The 15,151-nt window shown below is 40.9% G+C and overlaps 1 protein-coding gene across 3 annotated transcripts; it reads right to left on the reverse strand.

Annotated features, from left to right (window-relative positions):
• Positions 1-65: 65 nt before the first annotated feature.
• On the reverse strand, positions 66-15,150 carry ankle2 (ankyrin repeat and LEM domain containing 2). 3 transcript variants are annotated; one of them, XM_056377355.1, is made up of 13 exons: positions 15,056-15,150; positions 12,282-12,788; positions 11,039-11,233; positions 10,633-10,817; positions 9,660-9,848; positions 9,442-9,564; positions 9,016-9,079; positions 8,147-8,326; positions 7,913-8,015; positions 3,957-4,147; positions 2,835-3,696; positions 2,386-2,517; positions 66-2,052 (listed from the first exon to the last, which is right to left on the reverse strand). In XM_056377355.1, exons 2-13 carry the CDS (start codon positions 12,775-12,777, stop codon positions 1,842-1,844), a joined length of 2,931 nt encoding a protein of 976 aa, XP_056233330.1. In that variant the 5' UTR covers positions 12,778-12,788; positions 15,056-15,150; the 3' UTR covers positions 66-1,841. The 3 variants fall into 3 exon arrangements, with proteins under 3 accessions (XP_056233330.1, XP_056233332.1, XP_056233331.1); XM_056377357.1 differs by lacking the exon at positions 15,056-15,150 and adding an exon at positions 14,757-15,023; XM_056377356.1 differs by lacking the exon at positions 15,056-15,150 and adding an exon at positions 13,954-14,075.
• Between the last annotated feature and the right edge of the window lies 1 nt (position 15,151).

The following is a 15,151-nucleotide window of genomic DNA, read 5'->3' on the forward strand; positions in this document are numbered from 1 at the left end:
TTCCTTTCTGGCTGATATTAATGCCACAGAAATAACTGAAGAAAAGCTCAAGGACACATTGGCAGTAAAGTAGGAGTGATGTTTTATTGATTAGTTGAAAGCAAATGAGGTCTAGACATACAGAAAGAGAATTCACCATTAATTTTTAATAAAGCACAGAATGCTAAAAGCACAAGAAGCATGTTTTAAGTTGTTTAGGTGCATTTTTGCAAAGTTCCACATTCATAAACATTCAGCGACCAGAATTAGATCTGTTGTCACCTGAGAGCACGAGGATGACAATACAATCTTCTCAGTGAAGTAGTTTGTGCTCTCAGATAAAGGTTTAGTTCACAAAAAAAATTTACATTCAGAACACTTGTTTCTCCCAACCTAAGTAGAGTGGCAATCTCAATATTTAAAATGATTGGCTTTTTTGTCCTAGACGTAGCTGATGAGCCCTCTTACAGAAGCAAATTTATCCCTAAGTTACAAATATTTTGGATACAGCAGGTTTTTACACTCACGTTCCATTAGACTTAACAAGTGGAGAACTACAGGATCCTGCCATGTGTACATGAGTTTACCATTAGCCAATTTGAGATTCATGACAAATAACTATGGGCTTAAGCTCTAATTTTGAAATAAAAGCTGAATCAAATTTGTGATGTGAAAAGGTTTGTGAGGACTGCTGACCCCACTGGGAATCAAAATCCAGCTCTATGCAGCTCTCAGCTAATCAGGTGTGTTCTCTGTAAGCTTAAGGCAGTTCTTTGTTAACAAGATGGCCACAATAGGCCTTAGTAAGCTATGAAACATCAGGGTTTTGTTGCTGTTGAGTTAGTTTTCTGTCTTTCTGTCCTGTAGTGGTTAAAAATCTCTTAATACAGCTTTAAGGTGGTCTCAGACTGAGCAATTTGAAGGTTTAGCCCAGACAAGACAAACTTGAAAATATGTTTTACTGATGGGTGTGTTTTGTCACTCATACTCACACTGTGCGAGATGTTTGTGATTGAAAGATATTAAAGAGAAAACATGAAAATAAAAATTGCACAGTCTAAGGCCGCCGTTAGTGGCTGAAAGGAAAAGTCAAGACATGTCCAGGAACCACCGAGAAAAGATAGAAAATGTATGCATTTATTGAAGAACAAAATAAAAACATGGAAGATCTCAGTCTTATCAGTTTTTCCCATGTTTGCCATAATCATCTGTGACCGATGAAAACTGACAGAGGACTAGTCCATCACTTCAGAAAATTAAGGCAATTCCTGAACTGAGGAAAAACATAGGAAATGGCAGTCGGTTTTAACACCATTAATAAAAACATTTAAATTTTGTGCTACTGACCAACATACAAAAAATAATTTTTAAAATATTGACATTTTACTTTTTTTTTTAAGAACATCTTCAGTGACAGAATCCTGTTGAGGATTCCACACTAAGGTTTTAGTGACCAACTAACTTTGGGGAGTGCGGCTTGAATTCACGATATTCAAAAAAGTTGACTACAGGTGCTTCACACTTGCCACAATTAACATTACCGTCAATTCAACATGGTCCACACCCATACAGTACATAAATTACCAAGGTTTCTTTTTTTTTCTTTTTTTTTTTTTTAAAGTCTTGAGTGTACATCACAACCCAACGTGATGAGAATTCCTGTATTACATAGGAGTAGTACCATACATCATTAATACAAATCTTCCAGACAATTGTGCATATTTCTGTTAGGTATGTGGTTTCTGAGCTCTGGTGTAGCCACCTTGGTGCAGCTGGGTTTGTGGTGGGGAGGGAAGGGCGGAGTTAGGGTTAGGGTTTGGAGAGGGTATGGCCGCAGTGGTAAGAGGCAGGGGGAGGGGCATTTAGACTGGTGGCTCGTTCAAGTGCTTGAGGCGAATGCGCTGGATGTAGCTAGCATTGGCAGGGCTGTAACGGCTGGGGCTGAAGTCTGGTGAGGCAGCGTGCCGGGCAGGACTGAAGCGGCCGGTGGGAGAGATCAGGCCGCTGACCGGGGAGCCGGGAGTCTGATGCTGCATCCTGAGTCGTGGTTTTACCACCGCAGGGCTGGGCCAGCTAGAAGACACACATCAACACCAGTCAGTGGTTACATTTACAATATTGTTGCTTTGCTATTAATACTGAAAGGTAAAGTCGTACAGATTTACAGTCTCGCAGCTGAAAGTCTTTTACTTATTCTCTGGAAAGAAAACACTTCTTCGTTCACTGGCATTTCACTTTACTACTAACCCATTGCATGAATGTAACTGCAAAACATTCTAGTAGCAAACCTCTGCACTAGACTTTTTTGTGTAATTTCTGCTTTAATTATCATCCTTACTCTTTTTTTGTGAAAATATGTGAAAACTCATCTACTTTATTACAGTATTTAGCTCATAATATACTAACCTCTGCATTTCTGATGCAGAGTATGACGTCATTGTGCTCTTCCACTTATGAATGCTGGGATACTTCTGGGAATCGACGTCTATGCCGTCTATTGCTGACAAGACCTGTCTGTCCAACTTGCTTGGTGAATCTCTGTGAAAACATGGAAAACTTATCACACATGCAGACATTGACTCATTGTCATCACAACTTTTAAGTTAAGGGGATCATGAAACCTTTTATAACTGGCTACTTGATAATCAATGATAGTTAAGAGTTAGCTGGTATTTCAGAGTAAATGCCTAGACTAGAATAAGAAACCATAATGACCCAGAAAAACAGACAGGGTTAGCTACAAAGTTCCAATATCAGTCTAAAGTTACATTATAACGGGCAATTCCTAAAACTGGTGGGGGTGTAACTTCCACCTGTATCTACTCTCCCATCATGCAGAAAAAACAGTGACTCACCCATCGATGAAAAATCCTCTTCTTATGTGCGGTGGAGTCCTCGGTAGGAACTCATGGGAGTTATCTAAGGACTTATAGGAAGAACCTGAGGATCCTGAGCTGCTCAGGTCTCTACCCCCATGGTCCCATGACTTGGACCTAGCACAGAAGTTGCGCCCCCCTGTTACTGACCCCCTAGTCCTGCCCAGTAACTCAAGGCTCTCCTCTGCGTCAAAGTACTCCTGTGAACTGCCGCTGCTGCGCCTCTCCTCTGTCTCCCCTCCCTCTGTTCTCCAGCTTGGACCTTCCAATGCCTCGCCGTCCTGACTGCTGTGGCCGAGAGACAGGCGGTTCAGCCCAGAACTCAGGTCTGTGGCGGAGGAGGAGCCGTAGGTGTCCCTGTGCCGACTCCCTCCACTGCTCCTTCTCTCCCTGCAGCTGGTGGGGCTGTCCAGCGGTTCTTGCAGTGACATGCGCTCAAACTCCACCATGAGGTTGGAGATGGGCGACAGCAGGCAGGAGGAGGACGGGGATGTGCGAGGGGACACCTTGTCTCCATTGTGAGTCCTATCTCTGGAGGAGGAACACACCCCATTTTTGCAGACGACGCCTGGTGACAGGAGGCCGTCATCGCAGCAGCACAGCAGGTCCTGCTCAGCGGCTGTCTCGATCAGGTCGGCCCCACGGTGGTGCAGCGCAATGGGCAGGATGTGGAATTCGCGGCCGCCCACTGCTCCCTTCAGGCCATCCTTGGATGCAGCAGAGGAGGTGATGCTGGTGAGTGCTGCGTTCTGACGGTTCTTCATTTCCTCAAGGCTGATGTCATCACCCTCGTCCAGGAAGGCACCAACAGAGATGGAGTTGCAGAACTTTTTGGGCTTGCCTGCAACCAGGGATGATGAATCACCAAAACAGAAACGGTGTAATTTTAGCTACAATTCTTCATGGCAGCAGATTAGCTGCTTTGCAAAATGCTTTGTCTCTTTCATACCTAACAAGAGGCTATAGTTGAGAACATACAGTTCAATGCCAATTAACACATTCAGTCACGGAGGATGATCTGAAATGTCCCATTTCTTATTTCAGTAATTCATACTTTTTTCAGACCTTGTAGCTTCCCTGACACAGAGCAGGTGAGTATACCTGGAGACGGGCTTTTGAACCTGTTGCTGGTCTCGTTTTCCCCAGCCTCCTCATGAGCCCGTGGGCTGAAATCCTTCTTGTTCAGGTAATCTTCCAGCTTTCTTAGCCCCTCAGTCGATGACAGATCCACAAAACTGTCCAGGAAGTCCCAATACTCGGCCCAAGGGTGGCCCATCTCATGAGCCAGGTCTCTGTAAATAAAGGACCCAATTATTACACATACAAATAAGCCATAGCTCTGTATTTATTAGTCACAAATAGTGGTGTTCTCGTAGTTGCTGGAGCATGAATCTAACTTTCACTGACCAACTCAAAACTACAAATAAGATTTAATTACTCTGCAATTATAGAAATTTATGTGTGCGAATAACTTGCTGTTACATTGGCAGTGGAGCATTTATCAGATTCTTTCAGATATCAGATTTAATATAGAATATTTGCTAATGCAACACATACCTCCCGACAACACAGGATGTTGTTTCTCTATGTTGTTTGTGTTTTCCAGATGTTGTACAGCACTTTGGCCAGCTGTTTGCTATATTTAAATGTGCCTTATAAAAAAATTAGATTTGATATCTGTAGCATACATACATACTGTTAATAATACTACAGACACACATCCAAACAAACTTATGTGCTTTTGAGTCATTTCCAGTACTAATTTGATGCTTTCAATTACTTTTTTTATTCATCAAATTAAATTTACTGTTCAGTTACATACAGTGAAAACGGAAAATAATTATGAGAAACTTAGTGGTGATGACATGGAACAAATGATGAACCAGATTTGAACCTAGGGTGTGTTACACATGGCCCAAATTGTTCATAATCCCCAAAGACACACTCACCGTGCTGTACATTCTTCACAATAATGGGCGTAGGTTTTGTCTGAACATTACTTTCAAATATTTCCCTGTAAGGTCTCTTACAGATCTCATACTGAAAAAAACGATTCCATTCTTCTTGCTTTTGAAAGTAAACCAATACTCACTAACGGTTTGTGTGAAATCACACCGATTTTGTAAGTCCGATTTTGTAAAACAAAATTTTTCTTTGCCTCTCTGTTTCCCAGCCCTCTACAAAGCCAGGCCATGGGGCATTTAAAATGATCGAAAGGCAACTGGTGTGTCTGGGACATGCATGTCTGCTCCAACACAGAGGAGCTTCGGTGGTTTCTGGAAACAAGATAACAGAATTCCCCTAATATCCACGGAAGTCACAATTTCCTCTGCCATTGCAAACAGCTTTTTGCATGGTCTCTCATCCTGTTTCATTTGGAGTGTGGCTCTTACAGTCTACTGCTGTTTATGTTCTCATGTCCTCATGCAATCCAGCTCTCCCCTTACGTCTGACCCAAGGAGAAGACCCAGCTTTTGTTCCTACACTAAACCTGTCCCAACATCCCATTTGCCTTGTTTTGATGTATCTGCTGTACCTAAGGCCATCTCCTCTGGACTGTGCAGCACAGAAGCATACTGGTCAGTGACTGAGTCAATGACCTTGTGCCTTGCCATCCTTGTTGGGCACAAAGGCTTGACAGTTTTGTATTGTGCACTTTTTGATGATTTTACATTGTTTTCAAACACTGTCTTGAATTTCCCTGACAAGGCGATGACCAGCAGGCAGCTTCAGTTGCCAAGTTAACACAATGTGCCCCACAGTGTACGTACAAAGCCAGTTACTGTTGCTTCTTGAGAAGTGCTTGTGCCCCCAAGTTCTTGCCTGCTATATATGCGGCCCCATCCTATGCCCTTCGTCTCAAACACGACACTGGCAAATTCATCCTTTTGAGTCCTCTAAATCAATGGCACAAATGTTTTCTCCAGTTGTTGATGTTGCTTGACACCAACAAATTCTTTACATGGGACCAAATCACGCTCTAATCTAATCCAACCTCCATCATTTATTAGAGAGAACCGCACTAATTGTTGAGTGTTAAAAGCTGCAATGTCTCTTTCAACTGTATTGCCAAGGAGTTTGTGGCTGTGCTTCTCAAGCCAATTACAGAGAATGGAGTGAGTTTCTAATCGATTCTTTAACATTTGGAGATTACCCTCTTCTTTCTTGTGTCCGCTGAAGGCTTATCCTCTGCCTAGCCAAGAGTTTAACTGCATCAACTACTTCATACAGACAGTGTCTGTCGTCCTCCTGTTGCTTTTGCAATGCACGCAAGAACTTTGTCTCTGTGGACTTCGCTTGATAGAGACTTACCAAGACTGAGTGGCATGGGCATGTGAAGATGCATGGCCTTTGGACTTTTCTATCACCTTCTTTTAGAAGTCCTACACTAACAAATGCAGGACCTTTGAATTAAAGTCTGCATTTTTGTCATTAAAGGTGTTCACACGATGGAAACACAAACCCCTCTAAGCACTGGAGCATAATGCAACCACAGAAAGTCCTTAAACCCCTTCTCATGAAATTTTAAGACTGTTGGACAGAGTTTATGGCTCCATCTCCCTCAGATTTGGCTGGTAAGGCTCCTTTGGATCTTCACTCAAGGTTCTTTCCCTGCCCGTGCACACTATCTTCTCAAACAAACAACAAAAAATTTAGCTTTAAAATAATTAAAATATCTATAAAATGTACCTACAGAGGGTGGAAAGAACATCGGAAACACCCCAAAAATGTCTTAAAAAATTAGAGCTACAAAAAGAAAATAATTCCTCTTAATTCTTATTAATTTAGTGCCAATTAAGAGCATGTTAAAAGAGGTCCAGCCTGCAGCCTATTCCATTGCTGTAGACCTAACTCACAAACTTTCCTTAATAACCTAAAAACATTTTCTAATCTCAGATTGCACCAAAATACGGGGATTCATCTCATGTTTCTAAAAAGCAATTGCTACTGAAAATTACTTTTTTATCCTGAGTTAATCCAATATGAACATGTATGTCCTTTTCCATTTTCACTGTCCCCTGACCTGGAAAACACTTTTTAAAATGTCAAGCTGTCTATAATATATGACCTCTTATGTGTTTGTCTGTCTCTGCCTCCCTCTCTCGCCCTCTCTCTGTCTGAGTGAGTGGTGCTTCCAGCATGCAACTACCATTATTCATATGGTCATTATATCCAAGAGCAGTTTAACAAAACCTATGCAAAAATCAAATGAAAGAGACTTTCTGTTAATTGCTTCACACACTTCAACTGCACCTTCCCTGAAGGAAGGAATTAACAAAATAACTGCAATTAGGTGACTATTGTTTTGTCACTGCTTGTGGTCAGAGAGACTAGATGTCGATCCAACTCATGAACTTCCCCTAATAGCATCAAAATCTTGTTGAAAATATCTCACATTCATAATGAAAACATTTTTTATTTAAACTTTTGTTTGAATTTATAATATGTAAATACATTCCAATTGATAAAATTCACATTCAAATGTCCCAAACTGTCAACAAATCACATGCTGCAGTTTGTATGACTGTCTTTGGACAACTGCTGTGCTGGATTAGCTGGTTTGCTGCTATTTTAGCTAGCTAGCAAGCTTTTATGGGCAGGCAACAATAAGATAAGGTAAGTAATTCTGGCTCATCAACCTGCCAGCATACACACAGCACCAAAAGAGAGGAGGAGAACCTGTGCCACTGCTGACTAAGATCACAACACTGTGTGTGTGTGTGTGTGTGTGTGTGTGTGTGTGTGTGTGTGTGTGTGTGTGTGTGTGTGTGTGTGTGGCATTGTTGCGTCTATGAGTAATGTTATAGGGGTTTTTCTAAATAAGTCATCTGCTCCTTCATGTTTCTGTTGGGGGGGACAAGTGCTTGTGTCCCAAACAGAGGGGGAAGTATCCCTTCTCTGAAATCTACACTGCAATCTGCAATGAACCCAGTAGCATCATCATATATTTGAAACCTCTCATGTTATTTCGTTTACCTCTCACTACCAGAGAGGCGGACGACAGACATAAACTCATAGATATCATAAAAGCAGTGAGGTTACTATGTGGGACTAACCTGCCCACTCTCTCTGCCCCACGGTCAGGATCAGACTTGAGGATGTTGTGGAAAAGGTCGGCTCGGTCTCTGGGTGGCGTCTTCCAGGACCGACGAAAGTCATCTGCCTACAAGAGAAGGATATATTTTCTAGGCAAGATATGTTTCAAATGATGAAAATTATTCTAGTTTTGGTCTCAAAACTTCCCGACTTCATGACATGAGAAGACAAACATAACGAGACAGGTAAAGAACTTGCTTTAGATGGGCTCAGGGGTCCAGCAAAGGCTGTGACGGTCATCAATGGATCCATGGGGCTTCTTGTGTGCCGCTGGATCAGCGAGAGACTTTCTGAGGACTCAGGTGACCACAGAGCACCTATGATGGGCTGAGAGGTGTTGTCGGTTGCCCTCAACAAAGGGATATAGCAGCGGTCTGAGAGACAACAGACAATTACAATTTTAAACACTGTTCGATGGACAAGACTTTTATTCACAGCACTTAACACAACAATGGCTACACCAGTGGGAACCAAAGCTCAAGCTGCCAGTCTACTTCACAACAAAATCTAATTTTGTGTGTTGTGAAATATCTGTTGCATATGGTGCTGTCAGTCTCTGCCCAGGACAGTGAGAGAGATACTGCGAGCAGAGCTTGATGCCAAGTGCCATGCTCACACATCAAATTTAGTACAGTTCTAGTCTTACACTGCAATTATCAGATTTACCCTTTTTTCACACCCCAGACTGACTCTCTGAAGACTGAACAACATCACACAACTGCAGCTGTGAAGTGATTTGTAATACAAACTTGTCAGTAGCCCATTCACTAGTATTCACAGCCAGCCACAAGCCCAAAGCACCACAACCTGCTAATGATGTTTTCTGCCTATATCCTACTATCAGCCAACATTGTTACCACCATCACAAACTGAACAGATTAAAAAATAATAACGTTTAAAATAAAAAACAGAGCAGAATTCAAACTACATAACATGTTTTTTTCTTATTTAACAATGACATGTGCATGTACACTAAATGGCACTAGACTGTGTCCTTCAGGAAACAGAGAGATCATAGGGACAAAAACTGTTCATGTTTTAGGAAATATGAGTGTGTCCTTACCCTCCAAATAGTCACTTATCTTCTGCTTCACTTCTTGGGTTTTATTTTTTCTGCTACAAATAAGCTGTGGAAAAGAAAAAAAACATACAGCTGTTGTTGAATCAATTGAGGAAAGAATTTGCTCATCTAAGTTTAGCTTACAATGTTGCACTGAGTGACTGTTGCCAAACGATTTGAAAAGCAAGCTGAAAGGTCACAGCTTCAAAACCTGAGCGAGCATAACTGTATCTCCCTCAGCTACTGCCAGGTCTTCAGAGGTCAGCAGTACGGTGCAAGGCTGAGTAACTTCAAGACAGCTATTGTATGTATGTGCACACATTCATGAAAACTTTCTGTGTATTAACCCCCAGTAATGACAGCCCAGGCTATGTCAAATAGGTGTGCATGTTATCTTAAAAATTTGTTAAGTTAAATAAACCTTCTTACATCACAAGGCTTCAGGCCATCCTTGTTCTTACAGTTCTTATCGATGTCAGGATGCGAACACAGAACATTGACCACATCCGGACACCCAAACTTACAGGCAAAGTGGAGCGGCGTTTCAAACCCCTGAAACACAGCAAAGTACAATGTGAACACAGCACATTTACTACCTTTGGAAAGAATCTAATCTAATCTAGTTTAGCTGGTATGAAAAAACTTACAGCCTTATCTGGGGTGTTGAGGTAAAGATCTATAATGTAGCGGATACGTTTCTGCAGCATGACTTCCTGGTCATCTGGGTACATGAGGCGCATGAACTCTGGGTTCTCCAAGGTGTCCAGCAGCAGCTGGGCAATTCCCGCCTGGTTCTCCTTGGCTGCCACGTGCATGACATTGTACCGACAGCCCTCCTAACCAGACAAAACAGTGGAACAACTATATGGATGAGGACATAATCCTCTTTAATCTCCTGTCAACAGGAAAGGATGTTTAATTCTGTCAAAAAGCAGCATCTGACCCTAACTTCACCTGCTGAAGTTGGGGATTTATCACTCATCATTATTTTATTTTTTAATGACTCGATCTTAAGAAACAGCGGTTAGTATTTATAATATAGCATAAAATCTGCAGATTTAAACTTCTAAAAACTGATTCAATATGTAAAATGCAATTTATTTTCAGTTAAATGTAGTTGAAACTATAAATTGACAGGATAAGAAAACTAATGAAAACCTCTGTTAATAGTCTTGAATCATCAGCCAGCAATACAGTCTTCTACCTTATCGGCATCGTTCTTCTTCACTCTTCTGCACATTAAATGTGTTTTTTTTATTTTTTATTACTTAGCTCCAAAAGTAGAGTTTGAATTGTACATTGTTGAGGAGTCTTAGCACTAAGTGACGAAAGAAGGTTCTTTTTTAAATGAACTCATTGGATACACATAGTTCTGTTTTCTGTCACATTAGCGACTTTAGTCTTCAGAAAAGAATTAGCTGGAAAGGTTGGCACCGATGTGGAAAATACATTTATGTATCAACAAATGACAATATTCAAGTCAGGATATGCATCTCTATAAACAGCAAAGAGTTTGAATACCCACAACAGTAGGCTACTACTGCAACAAGCTCAAACAATGCTGCATCTTAATTTAACTACAAAATGTATTAATTCTTCAGGAAAACTGACAGCACACACCTGCACAATAGTGGGATTATCCCCTGAGCCAATGAGATAGCGCGGGTTGCTCAGGACCAGCTCGCTGAAGGCCAACTCGTCGCCCTTCTCCACAGCTTTCCGCAGTTTGGCGGTCAGGTCCTGGGTCCGTGGGCTCTTGAAACTGTTGGCCCGCTCCCGGTTGATGGTATCAACCTCCATGTTGTCTAGCATGAAGAGGGAGAAGAGAGTGAAGGATGAGCATGGCAGTTGAAAACTCCAATTATTGTTCAAGGCTGGTGTGCTCCATGGTCAAACTGTGACAGGGTTTATCTTTCAAAAGATTTCCAATAAAATACATAAACAGATCCACTGTTATATATTTTATTAGAAATTGGTTGGCTATGGCCATTTCTACAAATACGTCTCATACATCTTATCTGCTTACCTTTACTAATGACCAGGCCTGGTTTGACAGGAGATACACAGGGTGTTGATTTGTTGGGAGAGGGGAAATAGTCGCAGATCCCCTTGGCGAACTTCTCCGCATCCTCACGGTTGGGAAAAGCTTTGAAGCGGGCTCCTTTCATCATCTTTACAGCCTGAAGGGCATCTTTCTTATCTGTGTATACATGTGCTCTCTCTAAAAAAGACAAAACAAAAAAAGTAGCCATTTTATTCTCTTGTCATTTTTCCTTTGAATTGAAACTATATTTAGATGTATGTTTCGATAACTGCTGAAAATATATTGTTGTACTATGGCTATAGTTTTTGTTTACACTACATAAAAGCATTGCAGCATTCAGCACTATCAATAAATATGAGTGAAAGAAAAGTAAAAAATGGTGAAAACAAACATTTGAAACTTCTGTTTGAACAAACATGGAAATAATTTGTTACTGAGAGGAGAAAAATTTTACTAATTACAGCTGTTTCTCGCCTTAATCTCATTACAACATAATTGTTATGTAGCACTAAATTCAACATAAAGGTTCTGGGTGTAGAACATTTATTTGTGCATGAAAAAAAATATCTTTCTTACCAACCTCACTGTTATTGATTATTTATATTTTTTAAGTTGTAAAATCTTTTTTTCATTTAAATTAGATTTTTAGTGACACAATTAGGTGATTAATCAATTAGTAGATCAAAAGGAAACTTTGTCAACAACTATTTTGCGAAAATGCAAAACATTTGATGGTTCCAGCTTCTGAAATGTGGGCATTTGATGCTTTCCTTTGTGTATAGTGAACTATATATAATATGGGTTAGAGTCTCATTGGGCTTTGTATAGTCATAATGGGCATAGACAAAAATGATTAATCAAGGAAAATAGTCTGCATATTATTCCATATTGAGATGAATAGTAAGTTGCAGCTATCATCTTTAACTGTATTTTTTTATATTGTAAATATACTTTGGTAGGAAATATTAATCACACTTCCATCCCCTTATCAAAGTCAAAGTCAGACTGGATGAAATGATGATGGACTCACAAATACATAAGAGATGTAGTTGTGTTTGGAAAGTATTTTTTCCCATACTTGCAGAGCCTTTTTACTGCAGTTCCCGAAAATTTAAGACAACACGGTAGGTAATGCTGAACACTGCTGCAACTTTTGTTAACTCTCTATATGTAACAATCACATCTGTATAACACCACATAAAGTAACAAGCTCAGCCTCTCTTACCATTTCTAGCCAAAACATCCTCCCACAGTGGACATACTCCATAAAAAAAGGTTGGGGACACTTGTGCAGGCTTTGAAGGGGTTTCTGTTTTTGACTGAAAGTTACTGCCTTCAGCAGAGCTGTTTGAGGTTGTCTTTACTGAGATCTCCTCTTCTTCTGGAGGGTTGAGACCCAGACCGTAGCCAAAGTCCAACTCTTCACTGGCAGCCTCAGATGGGCTCCTACTTGGTGCAGCATTGGTGGGAGCTGAGGTGGCACACAGCACAGGGTTGGCATGATCAGCAACAGAGGCTGCACTGACCAAATTTCCTGCTGAAGAGCTGTTGTCCGATTCAGTGGCACTGTTCTCTGGCCCGGCCAGGACTCGGGCTAATTTCCTCTCAAAGGTGGCTCGGGTGGTAGCTGTGATGGGACCGCACTTAAGGTCCGCTCGGGCAAACTCCTCGCGCAGTTCATCGGCACTTAGCCCCCTCAGCCTGCTCAGAACCGCCTCCATGCTTCAGCTCCCTGCAGCACATCACACAATACACGTCAGCAATCGTGACCAGCTGTTGTTATTAAACTGAACAACCACAAGAAATATGATAATTAGCACTAATCTCTTTAGTATTCCATACTTTTTTAAACTAAATATCAAGAATCTGACATAAATTTTGTTGACTCAATTAACACTGCACCACAGTTGCACATTTCAAATTCAGTCATATTTCTCCCGGATATTTGTGAATACCAATAAAGTAGAATATAGGAAGTGTCATTTAGGCAAGATGAGATTTTTTAGAGCTAAATGGATATTGTGACATCCCCTGATTTTCCTTTTTTATTTACAGATCTATTGCCAGCACTGCCAAATAATAACCATCCATTCAGAAACACATTTATTTGTATTGTCTGCCTTTTAACAGTCTGAACACAAAATTTATTTAGTTTTGTATAATTTAGTGTACACTATAACTTGGCCTTTACTCGTTAAGATCATATCTGTGTATTAACCAAAAACTTTGTGAAACAAAATTAAATCCAGAGTGAGTTTAGTAAGTTTTTACCTTCCTCTGTATTACTGTATTACCACAACAAGCAGTCACACGTTGAAAAATAGCATACACAGTGATTTTACCAACAAGTACTCTTCAGTTATAAGTATTTCCATGTAGACTACACAACTCCATTACATGTAGCTAATGTGTTTGCTCAACAGCTACACGGTCTTTTACAAATATTAGTACACGTAATGCAATAATAAAGCAGGCACTACTGAAGTTCTATATTCCTATAATATTAACCCCACATATTATATCTTTTCGGAACCAACCGCACTAATGTGGGACTAGCATCTGCTAGCTAGCCCGCTAACTAACAAGTAAGCTTTAGCAGAGGGGGCTGTGCCTGGCATAGCTAGCACAAGGGAAACTGCTCAGATGAAAATCTTGACAGACAGAATAAAGTAGGTAATTTGGACTGGAGTGTTAACGATTACAAATATATAGAAAATTAGATAAATTATAACAATATTAGTCGGTTCATTCGCACACTGTCACGCCCAAATATGTCATTCGAGGTGGGTTTTCGGGCTGCAACGTAACAAATTTGATACGTCTTCGTTGGTGATGATACCGATGAAAATCAAAGTGTACGTGATGACATCTAGTAACAAATGTGTCCCTATACTTACCAAGGAACATTTTTTATTTAATATGCGCAGAGATAAGGGAAACCGCTGTTAGTTTTGCACAGATAAACTGTTGGATAGACACAAAGCTGGAGACGGTCTGGAATAGTCTCATTGTTTACAACATGTTCTGCGCATGCTCAGTTGCAAGGGAGGGCGCACGCTGCATTCCAGACCTGTGGGAAAACTCAAACCTGAGCGACACGATACTGACAGGCGCCAAACAAAGTTAATTGCCACGTTTCTCTCTAAAGCACTGCACAACGATAAACAATATCATTTGAACGATACCTTACGCCGACTTGTGGCACTACACTTAAGAACGCCACTGCTTAACTCCCTCTATACTACACCATTTTTTATATCATGGCTACTTATTTTCGGCACTTACATCATCACAAAACATAACTCAAGATGATTAGTTGGACACTGGTCCACTATCAAAACCACCTAATGCTGCTCAAAGCAGTATTTTGAGTACGTCTCTATCATGTACACACTTTCCCCAATGTGTGAATATAGCATCATGCTCTCCCATTGCAGACGTGACTAATCCAAGGAAACGGTAACCTAGCACCCTCGGTCTTTCTGGTTGACAACACGTATTACTATTTAAAATAGATGGCAACGACGAATGAGTGGAAATGTAATGTCATGTTGGTATAAACATCATACTCAAGAATATTCGTGTTGGCACAATCCCATGTATGCAGCCCAACTTGGTCAGGCATACATCAGGCAAGCCAAAAGCAAGACATGACGATTCTCAAGATATTTATACAAGTACTAAGGCAAACAGCAGTTACCTTTACAGATCACTGTCCATAAAAGGTGGATGCAAAGAAAATTCTAGTGACGTTAGCTACACGATCCATTTTAGGAGCTGAGCTGAGCTTCACAGGCATGCTAACAGTCATTAGCTGCTTAGCAAGGAAAGAAGCTAATCACTCAAGCCGCCGGTTAGCAATAGCATGCGTTAGGTTCATACGTACGGTAAGAACAGTTCTTGTAACCTTACCATACACATAACCACAAACATGTACCACAGTTAAATGTAGTGAACCGCTAGTTGAAAATATTCTCGTTTTAATAGAACCATGCCCACCTCCTCCTCTCTCCCCGGCTACTGTTGCTAGGTGTCCGCGACGGTTTCAAAATGCAGAGGGCGAGGACCCGCTTCCGTCTAACATAGTGCCTGAAC

Source organism: Seriola aureovittata, chromosome 5, assembly GCF_021018895.1.
Source record: "Seriola aureovittata isolate HTS-2021-v1 ecotype China chromosome 5, ASM2101889v1, whole genome shotgun sequence".
Classification (NCBI taxonomy): domain Eukaryota; kingdom Metazoa; phylum Chordata; class Actinopteri; order Carangiformes; family Carangidae; genus Seriola; species Seriola aureovittata.

Excerpts from the sequence above, each read along its gene's own strand:
- ankle2 (XM_056377355.1), bottom strand. The coding sequence starts at position 12,777 with ATGGAGGCGGTTCTGAGCAGGCTGAGGGGGCTAAGTGCCGATGAACTG. Across the intron at positions 4,148-7,912 it reads GGGGCAGAGAGAGTGGGCAG|AGACCTGGCTCATGAGATGG; the intron begins GTTAGTCCCACA and ends CTTTATTTACAG. Across the intron at positions 3,697-3,956 it reads GTTCAAAAGCCCGTCTCCAG|GCAAGCCCAAAAAGTTCTGC; the intron begins GTATACTCACCT and ends CCCTGGTTGCAG.